The sequence below is a fragment of the Loxodonta africana genome, chromosome 7 (genome assembly GCF_030014295.1).
Source record: "Loxodonta africana isolate mLoxAfr1 chromosome 7, mLoxAfr1.hap2, whole genome shotgun sequence".
Lineage (NCBI taxonomy): Eukaryota > Metazoa > Chordata > Mammalia > Proboscidea > Elephantidae > Loxodonta > Loxodonta africana.
The window spans coordinates 23859552-23875190 of NC_087348.1; the positions used below are offsets into that span (position 1 = coordinate 23859552).

General features: G+C 35.8%; 1 protein-coding gene across 1 annotated transcript; it reads right to left on the minus strand.

The window, feature by feature from the left end:
- Positions 1-11605: 11605 nt before the first annotated feature.
- On the minus strand, positions 11606-15639 carry LOC135232052 (olfactory receptor 10AG1-like). Its single transcript, XM_064289333.1, has 2 exons — positions 15586-15639; positions 11606-12559 (listed from the first exon to the last, which is right to left on the minus strand). The coding sequence occupies exons 1-2, from the start codon at positions 15637-15639 to the stop codon at positions 11606-11608; spliced, it is 1008 nt and encodes a 335-aa protein (XP_064145403.1).

Genomic DNA, 15639 nt, shown 5'->3' on the forward strand with positions numbered 1-15639 from the left:
GCTGCTACAAAGAGTTCGAGACGCACACTTTTAAGGAGGTAGATCAATCTTCAATGGATGAACCTGACCCATATTCTTTAGTAGGTTCATGAGTTTCCTCTTCATAGAGATATTCTGTCAATTGTCAATAAAGAGCAGTTGAAATCTATCTCAATATTAATGTTAAACACTATTGACATGGAGTAAAGCATCAAGGTTTTACAATGTTTGTTTTAAGGGAATCAAACATTGATCACAATATTGGGCATTAAATAGCAAATTTATGTTCCTTCCAGTGTAAAACTGAGGGTTAGAAACAATGTTTTGGAGATGAAATAACGTTATGCTGAAGTTTGAGGTTTTCAGCACATCTTAATTTAAACCATGTTCCCTGCTATGTAATTCAGCTGTCCTCGATCTGATTAATCTCATTTACAAAGTCTACAGATACTGCCAACTTTGGAAGCTGGCACTGCTTTGTGATGCTGGGTCCATTTCAATTCATTGTATATGTGTTTTATGTAAATTTTGGTACTTTCTCAAACTCATAGTTACTTGTAGTAAAATGTTTTTTTTTTTTTTTTTGTTCTCACATGCCCTTGTTTATTGTCCAATGTATTTATGTGGAAAAAAAATTTTCTCTAACTCAAAAGAACTTTAAAAGCAACAAGAAATGCTAGCTATTAGATATAATGTGATTTCTTCATCTGACTCATTCCTTAACATTTGACATTTATTAAATCCTCTTTTATGAAAGGTAATACTTTTTTTGTCTCTTTGCTATAGTATCTCTGTTTTTTGTTTTTATTTTAATTTTTATTTCCCAGTCTCTTTCATCTTCACTTGGCTATTTGATGTTACACCCTTCCCGAGTATGTACAGTTATCAATTAATGTTTTGTCTTTGCTCAATTTTTTGGAACAATGAATTTGTTAATTAAGGGAATTTGAAATCTTGCCACTAGGTTAGGTTCTGCTCGGGATATTAATTAGTAATTAGGCGAGGCCAAAATAGAGACTTGTTTATAAAACATGGAAACGTTACAAAGCTGAAAAAGTACACAAAGAAGTTAGAAGAAATAAAGGAATTCAAGAATCACATGGATGCAAATAATAGACCAAAAACAATAAGGTAATGTTATTAAGAGATAATGTTCCATATTTTGATGGAAAATAAATGTGTGCAAATAATTTTAATATTAATGTATAATATTTTTTGATTCACTTAATTAAATGTCAAACAGCATGTGCAGCATACTTTATATGGTTTTATTAAATATGGGAAGTCATGCTTCTCATTATAAAATTAGTCCAATGCCCTAGTTAATTGAAGTAATGATTCCATTTAAATTCACACTGGCCAAATAAAACCAACGATGGAGTGTTAATTGAGAGCAAGATGTTTCAGAGGACAGACATAAACACTACTATGTTAAGAAGGTAGTTCCCAAATTGGCCAGGTGTCTAGAAAAAAGTCAAATTAGAAGCGGTTGAGTTAATCTGAGAATATTTAATCTGTAAAACAGGAATTCACAAATGATGTAATAGCTGTACTGAAAATATAGAATATATGTTAAATAAAACCAAAAAACCAAACCCATTGCTGTCGAGTCGATTCTGATTCATAGCGACCCTATCGGACAGAGTAAAACTTCCCCACAGAGTTGCCAAGGAGCCCCTGGTAGATTCAAAGTGCCTACCTTTTGGTTAGCAGCCATAGCACGTTACCACTACGCCACTAGGGTTTCCATATGTTAAATAGAATATGTCAAATACAGAATGTCAAACAGAACCTATGATATCCAAAAGTAAAAATGCAGTCGCTCTAGCTAAATTTAATAGAATTTACGGCTTTGCTGGGAACTTTGTACGTACTATTGTTAAACAGTTAAACGTATTTTCATTAAATTCTGATAACTTCAATGGTTTCTGTGAAAATGTTGCATATACCCATTACATCAGAGGTGTTCGGTAACTTAACAAAAATGATTGCCCCCAGCTTTGTTACTCATGTAAAAAACAAAACAAAACCTGTTGATGTCGAGTGGATTCCGACTCATAGCGACCCTATGAGCCAGAGTAGAAATCCCCACAGGGTTTCCAAGGACTGCCTGGTGGATTTGAAGGGTCAACATTTTGGTTAAACGTAGCACTTAACCACTACACCACCAGGGTTTTGTTACTTATGTGGGAGGGAGGTGATAAATACTGACCCTGTACAGAATTTTGCAAGCCAAGGATCAACCTGATTAAGGTCTATGTCAAAATTTCTCCGAATTTCTGAATTGGGCTGCAAGCTCTCAACCTCCAGAACTTATATGAACATTTAAACTATGCATATTGTCAAAAACAAAATGTAATATTTTAGCTGAGTTTTTATTGAGGACATGTCTGATTTGTTAATAAACTAGTAATAAAGGCAGCAAGATGAAAAAAAAAAGCATGATTTGGAGGGAGCATGGGGTTAGAAGCTCTATTTCTGTGGGAAACAGTATGCAGCATGGGGAAAAAATAAAGTGAAAGGAGTTGAAGTTCTGCTCCGCGAATCAAAATCCTCCTGCACAGACCTTGTATCACAGAAGGAGACTGTGTACCAGAAGCATTAGAAACGGTAGACTTGGTGAACATTAGACAGAAGGAACAAAAAACACAGTTAAAGAGCAAACCGGAAAGATACAACTATGGCTGCTCGTAATGCCATAGCTGCGTTCCCTGGAGCAGTTTACCAGCTGACCGTGGGCTCATAAAGTGACATCGGAAGCAGAGCAACACGCAACGAGTTCTGTTTTTCAGTAGGCCGTTGCCAGTACTTTATTTCCTATTTCTTAATTATTACTCTCCCTTTAATAATACTATATATTTCCTTTTTTCCCCTGGGCATAGGCTGATAGTTTCATATGAGACCAAGTGATGTTGTTAGCTGCCTTTAAGTTGGCCCTGGACTTTATGCAACTCCACGCTCTACGAAATGGAATGCTGCTTGGTCCGACACCGCACCGTGATCGGTTGTGGGTCAGGTCATTGTGATCCATAGGGTTTTCTGGAAGTAGATCACCTTTCTACCTAGCACGTATTAATCTGGAAGGTCTGTTGAAACCTGTTCAGCATCATAGTAACACACCAGCCTCCACTGACAGACCGGTGGTGGCTGTGTATGAGCCGCACTGGCTGGGACTCAAACCCAGGTCTCCCTCACAAAGGGGAGGTGAGGATTCTACCACTCAACCGCTGTAAAAAAACTCTATAATGCATATTTCTTTTCTTCTTTTAACTCATTTAAAACAGCCCTTTTATAGGTATATGCATATGGGTATGTATAAGTATCTGTATCTGTATATGCATATGTATCTGTATATATACACGCATATGTGTATGATTTAGGTTGGGCCTACAAAATGTAGAAATGAAATGTATCTGACAGTAACAGCACAAAGGTATGTGGGAATGAAGCTCTGGAGGAGTAAGGAAACAATACCTAATGGTAGCCCAAGTCTACTGGAACAAATGAAGAGAACCAGAAATGGTAAATAAGACAGTTAATGCAGTAAAAAAAAAAAAAAAATGCAGTAAACAGTATAAATACGTACTTCCTCATTTTTTTTCTTTCTTTTCGCAATCTCTTTAATTACATAAATCTACATGAAGTAATGGGCTCAACATAGCAAGGATTGTGAAGATGGCACAAGAATGGGCAGCGTTTCATTCTGTTGTACATGGGTCACTACGAGTCAGAACAGACTTGATGGGTACCTAACAACAGCAACCAACATATAAAGTAATAATTATAATAATTTATTTTGGAGTTTATAACATAAAGAAATGCAAAAAATGTAACAATAATAGCCCAAAACGGGGTAGAGCTATACAGAAGGATAGCTATTGTTGTTAGGTGCCGTCAAGTTGGTTTCAACGCATGGAGACCCTGTGTACCACAGAACGAAACACTGCCCGGTCCTGCACCATCCTCATAATCGTTGTTACGCTTGAGTCCATTGTTGCAGCCACTGTGTCAATCCACCTCTTTGAGGGTCTTCCTCTTTCTGCTGACCCTGTACTTTACCAAGCATGATGCCCTTCTCCAGAGACTGATCCCTCCTGACAACATGTCCAAAAGGTGTAGGATGCAGTCTCACCATCCTTGCTTCTAAGAAGCGTGCTGGCTGTACTTTTTCCAAGTCAGATTTGTCCATTCTTTTGGCAGTCCCTGGTATATTCAGTATTCTTCGCCAACATCCCAATTCAAAGATATTAATTCTTCTGTCTTCCTTATTCATTGTCCAGCTTTCGTATGCATATGATGTGATCGGAAATACCATGGCTTGGGTCAGGTGTACCTTAGTCTTCAAGGTGACGTCTTTGCTTTTCAAAACTTTAAAGAAGTCCTTTGCAATTCCTGTCATTAGAACTATGTTAATACAAATTGGAAGGAGTCACTGATAAGTTCAGGTGTATATTGTAAACTCTAGAGCAAACGCTAAGACATAACTCAAGAAATGGTAAAAATATTATTAAAAGTTATAGTAGAAAATTACCCAAGTATTGCAGAAGAAGGAATGAAGAAGCAAAAGCAACACGAGATATATAGAAAACCAAAAGTAAAATGGCACTAAATGTAAATAGATTAAATGATCCAGTCAAAAGTCAGAGGTTGTCAGACTAGAAAAAAATACAACTGAATGTCTGCTACCTACAGGTGACATACTTAAATTCAAAGACGGAAATAGATTGAAAACCAGACAATGGTGTTTGCATAGGCATTGTCTTCTTTGCCTTCCTCAAAAAGTGATTGCTTTTAAAAGTAACAATATAACCAAAAAAAAAAAAAAAGAGAGAAAAGGAAATAGATCTGTAAGTTTCCAGAGAGAGACAGTCAATGGGGCTCAAAGCTCGTAATGGAAAGTTGGAAAATTTAGCCACAGGCAAGTAGTGTGAGTTCCTCTGTTGTAGTCAAAAGGACAGGAGAAGAATGGGCAGATGTTTTTGGAGATGCCTGTAGATTTTCATATTTATTACCGGGCGGATGAGCACGTTCCTGTTTGATAGCTTCTATGTCCTTTTTTAACATAAATGTAAGGAAGCTTGGTGAATGGAATGGGAGGAAGGGACATCAGAAACTGTAGAATAGCAAAAAAGATTTTGAAATATTCATAGCTGAAAGACTTTGTTTAGGCCAGTGCAGCACACTGAAAGACCCAAATAAAGAGAGTTTGATGAAGGGATTATTCAGAAAATGTGAACAGAAATAACATGATTTTCAGGTGGTAAGATGTCACCACCAGAGTTACCACCAAAGAAGCAAGAGGAAGAACCTGTTCTGGAACCTGGAGAGGGCTGTAGCCAAAAGGGAGGAGCTGCTTGATAAGATATATGGCCTTAAATAGGGAAAAAATGCCACCACAGATGGTCAGCACAACTGAGAGGAGGTGAGGAAAAATTACATTACTCTTTTTCTTCTCAACTTTTAATCTCTTATGCGTGGCTTCCATTGGCTGAATTAAAAAAAAAAAAAAAAAAGGATAAACGGTTGCCATCAATTCCAACTCATGGTAATTCCATGAGTATCAGAGAAGAGCTCACACCAGATGGTTTTCAATGGTTGATTTTTCAGAAGTATACCAGTATACCAACGGGCCTTTCTCCTGATGAAAGTTTGGGTGAATCGAATTTGCAAACTTTCAGTTAACAGCTGTGTGCACTAATCTTTGGCATCACCCAGAGTCTCCTCCATTGGCCAAAGCCAATCAGAAGCCAAAGTTCAAGGAAGCCTTAGTGACCAAAGCCACAGAGTTCAGCGACACAGGACACAAAGCTAGGCAGAGCTGGGTGGGAAATGGAAGTGATCCTGCAAAAAGTTTTCTAACACAGTTTACCTCTTTTGATTTTCAGTGTCCACTCTTGTCTTTTATCTTCAAATGGGAGAAAAAAAAAAAAAAAACCAGGGGAAACACAAAAATTCTACCACTACCATCTTGTAATCAGGTGACGTAAACTGTTCCTCTCATTTGGAAATTAAATGGGCAATGTAGCCTACATGACACTTCTTCACGTAAAGCAGCTGGAGAAAACAGAAAAAAATAATAACCAGCAAAGAATATAAATGCATCTGTAGCTGATGAGGCCAGTTTCACATTCCCCATTGCTCTTTGCTGGAACCAGGTTGGTCAGTTTTCTTTTCAATTGTTATTTGTTTGTTTGTTTTTTTAGTTTGGGGTGTGCGTGTGTGTGCTGATTGAAAGCTTCATTGTAATAGAATTTAAGTCTTAATGACCCTTTGTTTGTCCAGTTGTCTTAGTTTTCCATTCTTCAGTATTTTGGGACATAGGGATATGAACAGTTGATCCAGTAAAATCTATGGCTTCAGATATGCTCCGTTTTTCCATCCTGTAGCAGAAACACATATTGAATAATTGTCCTAAAGGCTGGATGTGAGGGGAGTCACAACATTCATTTTAGCTGAAACTTGACTTTATCCAGTGGAAACACTCCTCTCTTAAGTACTAGGAATTCAGTAACAATGCAGTAAGCCTAGGGTTACAGGAAAGAGAAGTAAATAAATAACAAAATGTTTTTATTAGATCTAGTATTAATAGGGTCTGTTTCCAATTCCACTTTTTGAGTTCCAAATCCAAGCATTCTGACTATATGGGAGGAGGCATCCGATCCTTAGTTTAAGGCTGATAGGCTTACTAGCTGTTGTTTCAGCATGCCATAGTGCTAATCAACCGAGTTGTTTCTAAGAGGTAGATAAGACGGTAAGAAATCTATAGGACAGAGTAGAACTGCCCCATAGAATTTCCAAGGGGCGGCTGGTGGATTCCAACTGCCAACCTTTTGGTTAGCAGCCATAGTTTGCTGTAGCTCTTAACCACTGCACGACCAGGACTCCAGAGAAGACGGTAGTACCAGTGAATTCCATGATCGTGAGCACATTACATACTGTATTTACAGTAAAATGAGTTTCTTGTTCAGAGATGATGTTGCGTGCAATACCATGACTATGTAAAAGGCATTCTCAATTGTGTTGCTAGCAGATATGTTCCTGGCATGGAAGACAAATCCATATATGGAATACAAATCTATTCTCATGAGGAAAGCATGCTACCCACTCCATGATAGAAAAGCTATACTGTATTCACATGGACACCCCATGGCAGACTGGATGCCTGGGCAATGCTATCACATGAAAGGGTAGAGTTGGGCACTTTCTGTGACACGCATTCAGCAGGAAGTAAGTATAGCCTGCCTTGGTGAATGGGAATTGATTAGGTTGAGCCTATCCCTTCTTCCATTCTGCCAACACCATCACATTAACCACTGAGCAATACACTGAAGCGGTGAGAAAAGAGGCTGACTGGCATTCACTGGATGAGCTGTCTTGTCCACTCAATTATTATATTGAGGATATTTGGATTTTATTATAGATTCTTTTTATTTTTATTTTATCACTTGTATTGAGGTACAGGAGTCTCTGGGTGGTGAAAAGAGTTAACTCCACCAAAAGGTTGTAGGTTCGGGTCCCCTTAGAGGTGCCTCAGAAGACAGCTCCGGCTCTCTACCTCCAAAAACTCAGCCACTGAAAACTCCGTGAAGCGCAGTGCTGCTCTGCCGCACACGGGGCCGCTGGGAGTCACAACTGTTAGCAGCTGTGGTTGTGTTTAACTGAGGTGTGATTTATACAATAAACTGTGAACACTGAAAGTGTACAATCTGATACGTTTTGGCATATGTAAACACCAGCGAAAACATCATCACAATCAAGGTAGTGAAATACCTGTCACCCACAAAGTATCCCTTACGTCCCTGTATAGCTCTTGCCTCCTGTATCTGTATTCCTTCCCCAGGCAGTCGCTGATCTACTGTCTATCACTACAGATAAGTTGTCATCTTACAGAATTTTATAAATGGAATCTTACAGTGTGTACTACTTTTTGCCTGGCTTCTTTCACTCAACATAATTATTTTGAGGTGCAGCCATATTGTTGCATGTTTCAACAGTCCGCCTTTCTATATGGCTAAGTGGTGCTGTGTGGTCTGGTTACACCTCAGTGTATTAATATATTCACCCACTGTTTGACATTTGAGGTTTTTTCTTTTCCCCTATTACAAATAAATCTGTATGAAAAAATGTGTACAAAGCTTTAAATGAGCAAATGCTTTCACTTCTCTTGGAAAAAGTAACAAGAAGTGGAATGGCTAGGTAACATGATAGATGTATGTTTAATATTTTAAGAAACTGCCAAATTTATTTTCCAACATGGTTTTAACACTTCAAATTCTTACCAGTAGTGTATTAGAGCTTTAATCCTTTATCTCTGACAACTCTTTGTGTGGTCAGGCTGTGTGATTATAGTAATAGGTGTATAAAGGAATTCCATTGTGATTTTATGTCCATTTCCCTGATAACTAATGATACTGAGCATTTCCCCTTTACTATTTTCTTAAGTAAAAATTTTGTTTGAATTATTTTGTCAATTTTTAAATTGAATAGTTTTTATTATCATTTTCTGTCTGTATATTCTGGATGAAAGAATCTTTATATATTGTACATACAAGCTCTATACCAGACAGATGAATTGGATATGTTTTCTCCAAGTCTGTGGCTTGTCTTTCCATTCTCGTAGCAGTGTCTTTTAAAAAAAAGACTGTTTAATTTTGATGAAGTCCAATTTATCAGTTTTTGATTTGATTCTTTGGTTATATCAAAGAAAATTTTTTGCCTACATAAAGGCACAATAACTTTCTTCAATTTTTTTTTTTTTTCTGAAAGTCTTAAAAGTTTTAGGTATTACATTTTAGATATATGATTCGTTTTTAGATAATTTTTGGTTTTGGTGCAAGATATGAGTCAAATTTGTTTGTTTTATTTTGCTTTGTTTTTTGTTTTTAATATAGATATGTTGCTTCAGCATTGTAGGTAAAAGGCTATCCTTTCACCACCAAATATCCTTGCACCTCTCTGATAAAAATAAGTTGTCCAAATATGTGTCGGTTGATTTCTGGACTCCAATGATTTTCACTAATTTATTTTTCTGTTTTAATAAGAATACAGCAGTTGCTTGATTATCTTGTGATTATAGAAATAATTAAAATCAGGTAGCTTGAATTCTTCAATATTATCATTCTGTTGCATTTATTTTCAGAATTTTATATGAATTTTAAAATCGTTTTCTAATTTCTGCAAATAAATAACTTTCAGTTTTGATTTGCATTGCATTGAGCCTGCAGATCAATTTGAGGAGAGTCTGTCTTAACAATATTGAGCTTCAAAGCATCAATACGCTATCTATATTGGTCTTCTTTCTTTTCTCCCAGCGGTATATTTTAGTTTTAGTGCCCATGTTTTATATATCTTTGCCAGTTTTTTTCTTAAGTATATCATATTTTATACTATTTTCGGTTATTTTTTACTATAATTTCTGATTTTTCATTGCTAATATATAGAAATACAATTTTTTTCTACAGTGATCTTAAATTCTGAAATCTTGCAAAACTCATTTATCAGCACTAGTTTTTCTATCCCAAATATTGTAGTTTTCATCTCTAGAAATTTGATTTTTTTTTTAAATTCCATGTCTCTCTTTATGTTTTTGAAGTCCTTTAATGTCTTTGTCTCTATTTCTTACATCCATTACTTCAGAGTTAGTTTTAATTGATGAATGTCGAAACTGTTTTTAGGGCCAACACATTTGGAATCGTGATGCTTTCTTGGTAAATGGTCTGTATTATCATTATGACACCTCTCTATTTACCTCAAGCAACTCCATTTGTCTTGAATTTTACTCGGTTACTAATATAACCAGGGAAACCCTGGTGGCATAATGGTTAAGTGCTACTTCCACTGACCATAAAGGTCGGCAGTTCGAATCTACCAGAGGCTCCTTGGAAACTCTATGGGGCAGTTCCACTCTGTCCTATAGGGTCGCTATGAGTAGGAGTAGACTCGACTGCAATAGAATTTTTTTTCATATAGGCGTTCCATCATTCTTATGCCCAAAGTTTACAGCTTGTAGCTTTTTATTTTCTCCTTCTATTTTCAAACACGTTGAACGGATTTATTTAAAGTGCAGCTCAATTTGACAGTGCACAGTGAAGTTCTCCTTTTTTGTTCTAACATCTATCCATTAATTAAGATACTCATCTACTTGCATCTGATGTCATGATATATTTGGGTCGAATGTACCATTTGTCATTTGTTTTAGTTTTTTTTATTTTATTTTATTTTTGCGCCTTCATTTTCTTTTCACCATGTTTGCATTAGTTAAATTCTTTCATTTTTCCCATATTGTTGTCCTTTATACATATAAGGAGCCCTTGTGGTGCAGTGGTTAATTGCTCAACTGCTAACCAAAAGATCAACCTTTTGAACCCACCACATGCTCTTTGGGAGAAATATGTGGTGGTCTGCTTCTGTAAAGATTACAGCGTTGGAAACCCTATAGGGCAGTTCAGCACTGTCTTACAAGGTTGCTATGAGTAAGAAATGACTTGATAGCAATGGTTTTGGTTTGGTTTTATTTATAGGTATACCTCTTTTTATAATTATCTTGAGTAATTTTTCTAGGGCTAATGATAAAAAAAAAAAATGATATGTCTCTTGAACTTATCAAAAAGTAACCAGTTGCCATCGACTCCAATTCATGATGACCACAAGTTTGTCAGAGTAGAACTGTGCTCCATAGGATTTCCAGTGTATGATTTTTCAGGAGTAGATTGCCAGGCCATGCTTCCTAGGCATCTCCATGTGGATTTAAACCTCCAATTTTTCAGTTAGCAGCTGAATGCATTAACCATTTGCACTACTATTCCTTAGGTTTCTTAATTGACATGAATGCTGCTGTTTTTGAACATAGAGCTCATTCCTTTATTTTCAAATTCTCTTATATTTTAGCCTTAACATTCAAATTTACCATTTCTTGCCTTTAACACACAGCCTTTAGTCAAATACTTCTTTGTCATTAAGACCTTGTGGCATTAAGATCTTTCTACATGGAGGTGAAATAGGGTAGAGGCAAGAAAAATGACTCACACAGTCCAGGGCTTACATTTAATGGTTTTGTATAAAACACATTTTTTTTTAATTACTCAGTTACCATTATTTGCCTTCCTTCCTCCTTCTCTTCTTTACATGAACTTACCTGCTTATAATGCAATTACTGATCATGAGCAGATAAAACACTAAAAATAAGAACTTTGCCAATACTCATCATTTCAATCTAACCAAATTAATTAAATGTCTATCATATTCCAGAAAATATGTTGGGCTATGGAGATATAAAGATGAATACAATTTTTTAGTGATGAAGAAAATGTAGGCAATATTCTAGAATCTTATAAACAATAACACCAAGCACGATCTTTGAGGATTCCAATGTGGTATACAGATACTTCAATATCTTGCATTGAGCATAAGAATGTATTAAAAATTGGGATTGATTACTGTCTGAAAAGAAAAGCAGAGTTGATTTTATGATGAGATAAAAAAATATATATATGAGATAATTTATTGACAGTAATTAAGATTTCTTAGAATATCAGAGAAAGAACCAAAGTTAATATATATGGAGACTATAAAAAAAAATTTTTTTATAACAAATAAGAAAACAGATTTTAAAAGTCATATGTTTGAATCATAACACAATCCATTTTGATAGAAATTTTCTCATTGCTACCATGATGTCTTTGTTCCTCAAACAATATACCATAGGGTTAAACATAGGTGTCACAATGGTGTAAAAAAGAGAAAGGCGTTTGTCCACTCCTACTGAATGACTAGACTTTGGTCTCATGTATGTAATGATGCCTGATCCAAAGAACAAAGCCACCACCATAAGGTGGGAAGAACAAGTGGAGAAGGCCTTGGCTCGCCCTGTTGCTGATGGCAGCTTCAGGATGGTTGAGATTATTTGGACATAAGACCAACTTATCAACATAAAAGGTATAGTGACAACTAGAACAGCAACCACATAAATCAACATCTCAATCATAAATGTGTTGCCACAGGCTAGTTTAAGCGCTGGAGGTATGTCACAGAAAAAGTGATCTAGCTGGTTATGTCCACAGAAGGGTAGAGAGAAGATCAGATAGGTGAACCCTATGTGTACTGGAATTCCACTGATCCAACAGCCAGCTGCCGATTGGATACACAGTCGGGTGTTCATGATGAGAGGGTAGAGTAATGAGTTACAAATGGCCACATACCTGTCATAAGCCATTGCAGTCAGAATGAAGCACTTGGTGGCCCCCAAGACCAGAAAGAAATACATTTGAGTAGCACAGGCCAGAAAGGAAATATTTCTATTCTGTCGACAGAGGTCTGCTAGCAATCTAGGGACAGTGACTGACACATAACATATTTCCAAGGAGGAAAAGTTCCCAAGGGAAAAATATATGGGGGTCTGGAGGGAAGGGTCCACCTTGGTTATTATGATAAAGAGGCTATTTCCAATCAGGATAATCATATAGATTATCAAAAACATCCCAAAAAGAAATTTCTGGAGGCCAGGAACATCAGCAAAGCCAAGCAGGATGAATTCTACCAAAGTGGTGAGATTCCCCCCCTCTTTTTGTCCAGCGAATTCCGTCTGTAAACAAACTGATTTCAAGGTTTAGAAGTCACTTTAATCCTCTGGAACCAGCTGCAAAATGGCATGTCTTGAACCAATGATTTCAAGTCCATTGTCATAGTATGGACATCCAGGTTTTGTGGGTTGATAGGATAAGCTGTTTTGGTAATAGATTTCAAATCCTATATCCTAAAATTCCAGGATGTGAAAACAAAATTATCTACACTCTATTCTTCCTGCTCATAATAAATGCTATGAACCTGTGAAAAATGAATCACAGCAAAATAGACAACAATACAAAATACCAAAACACATCAGATTTCCTATACTCTGGATAAGATCTCCCTTAGTTTACAAGTGACATACTCTTAATGAGAAAGGTTTCTCTTTCTTGTCTTTTTTGTGCCTATTTAATTTTCGATTGTTTTTTGTTTTGTTTTGTTTTTGTTTCTGCCTTGCACTTTCTCATTTACAACTTTTTCATATTATTCCTCCATTTTTGCTTTGATGCTTCCACTCTGAGGTGCATCTCAGATAACCAATTATCAAGGCAGCCAGTATGACTCCAATTTCATGTCTGATTCAGTCCATCTGGGATCATTCACTGCCTAGGAAACAGACCTAATTACTGATCACAAAAATCATAAATACTCCCTTTCCGCTATAATATATTTATCACTTAGCAATGGCCAGCATACCATACAAATTTATATTAAAAACAATGTACCATATCAAATCACACCATCACTTAATGTTTGAAATACAAGATAAAATAAATAAGATTTTGTTATATTATATTCTCAACCATACCATGGCCCCAATAAATTTTAACAATTAAACTTAGAGTCTGAATTTTAGGCCCTCAAGGCATAATTAGGTAATTTTAAGACTTTACAGAGTTATTAAACAAAGAAAAGAAGAAAATTGTGTAAAAGGAGAATTTAATCATGGAGTTCTGATCTGACACCAGACGAAAAGTGAAATCTTCTGTTTGTACTTTTTTTTTTTCCATTTCTAATTATAAATAGAGAGTCCCTGGGTGGTGCAAACAGTTAAGCCCTTGACTACTAGCCAAAAGGTGGGCGGTCAAATCCATCCAGAGGTCTCTCAGAAGACAGGTGATCTGCTTTTGAATGGTCACGGCCTTGAAAACCCTGTGGACCACAGTTCTGCTCTCTATACATGAGGTTGCCATGAGTTGGAATCAACTTGAAGGCAACTTTCAACTACAACAACAAATATAAATAAACATCTTTTTTTAAATAATAATTAGAAAATACAGTGTTACATACAGTGTAGAGTGATCCTAACCAGCTTCTTCAAGAATTAAGCATTTTTATCCCAAAGAAATTCAGCCTCTCTTCTACTATATTTGACCTTGGACATTCCTTTGCAGAATATCCATCCAAACTTTGTTTCTCTCACTAATGTTAACTGTGACCTTTGTCACAGATTGTGACATACTTCAAAATCTACACTTTCAAGAGTTTTGAACTCTCCTCTCTATTTATGAGATTCCAAATTCTTTTGCATTTTGTATAGGATATAATTTCTCTTCTTTTAAGACTCCAAGTTCCCCTTCCCTCTCACATATTCCAAACAACTTAGGCAATTTATAGTTCCTACTTTTATTTTCTTCTCACTATCAGCAGCTCCTTCCTTCTTAGTTAAATTAATCCTCCATTCTGACTTTTACTTTTCACAACATACCCTAAAGATAAAATACGTCTACTAGTTTCTCTACTAACAGATCAGACATGTCAAGGTGAAAGATCCAGGACCTAGAAAGTTTTAGGTTAAAATAATACATTCTATAAACTGAGACCACAAGGGCATGCCCTAAACTCCCGTTTTGCCATCTCTATTCTATCTTTGTCTTCCTCATCTCTCTCTCTTTTATTATTTTTTTCTACTCTGTTCACATTTTTGTAGTTATTTTGCCACTTTACATCACCTCAAAATTTTATATCACCTTTCCTGTATTTACTTTTTTTTTTTTCTCTAGAAGTTATACATTATGAAAACTAGCTTTGAAACAACTGGAACTATAAAGAATTTGACTTTCAACATCCCAATTATGTTTGGATGAAAGTTTAAGACAGTAAATCAATATATATTTTGTAGTATATATTGTAGTTTACTTATGGTCCACACCATGTGTGAAAAACACAGTAAAAAAGTAAAAAAAAAAAAAATATATATATATATGTATGGGTTCAGTTTCTGTCTTTACAGAGATTTGAGACTAATAGTGAAGTTAGACAAGTAAATCATGTATTACAACAGAATGTTCAGAGTCTATGCAGAGAAAAGTACAAGGTGTTACAGAAGGAAGTCACATCTAATCTGAGACTTTCTGAGATGTAAAGATATCACAGAACTATTGTTATTTCTACTTTCAAGAAAAGAGAACAGAATATTCTGAAAGGAAAATAATACCCTCATCCCCTCCTCATTTTTGTATTCTAATACAGGTACTTACACAGGCAGGTGCTTTATAAATATTTCCTGGATGGCAAATGAATGAATGAAGAATTTACACTTATCTCAGCAATGTTGTTCCATGTAACCTAGACTCAAGAACTCATTATCCAAATAACTGGACACTGAGTGACTTAAAATGGAGAAAACAAGTATTATGATGATATGTCTTTAAATTATCAGAGCTTACTGTTCTTATTTGAAAAAATATATACACAATAGTAATAATATGTAATTCAGGGAGTCTTTTTGAAGAGTAAGTAGCATAATATATGTTAAACGTTTGACTTAAAACAATCAGTTGTTGTTCTATTAGATATGGTTATTATGATCAGTTATTGTGTTTATCATGGTTATTTTAATTTATACCCTTTTTCTTTCCTCTCAAACTTTGCCCATCTTTTCTCCTGCCCTGGAATATTCTTTTTTCAGTCTAGGAGAGGGGAGTATGTATAGGCCAGTGCTTTAGCAGGAATGCTGAACTGATAATTAGTAGATTTTATTCTCCTCTGTGTGATCATAAGCCAGCAGCAATACCTAGATAAAAAATCACTTTAACTTACTGGGTTATTTTTCTTTTTAATATCCTTTGTGCCAGTCTCTTGTAATTTGGGCAT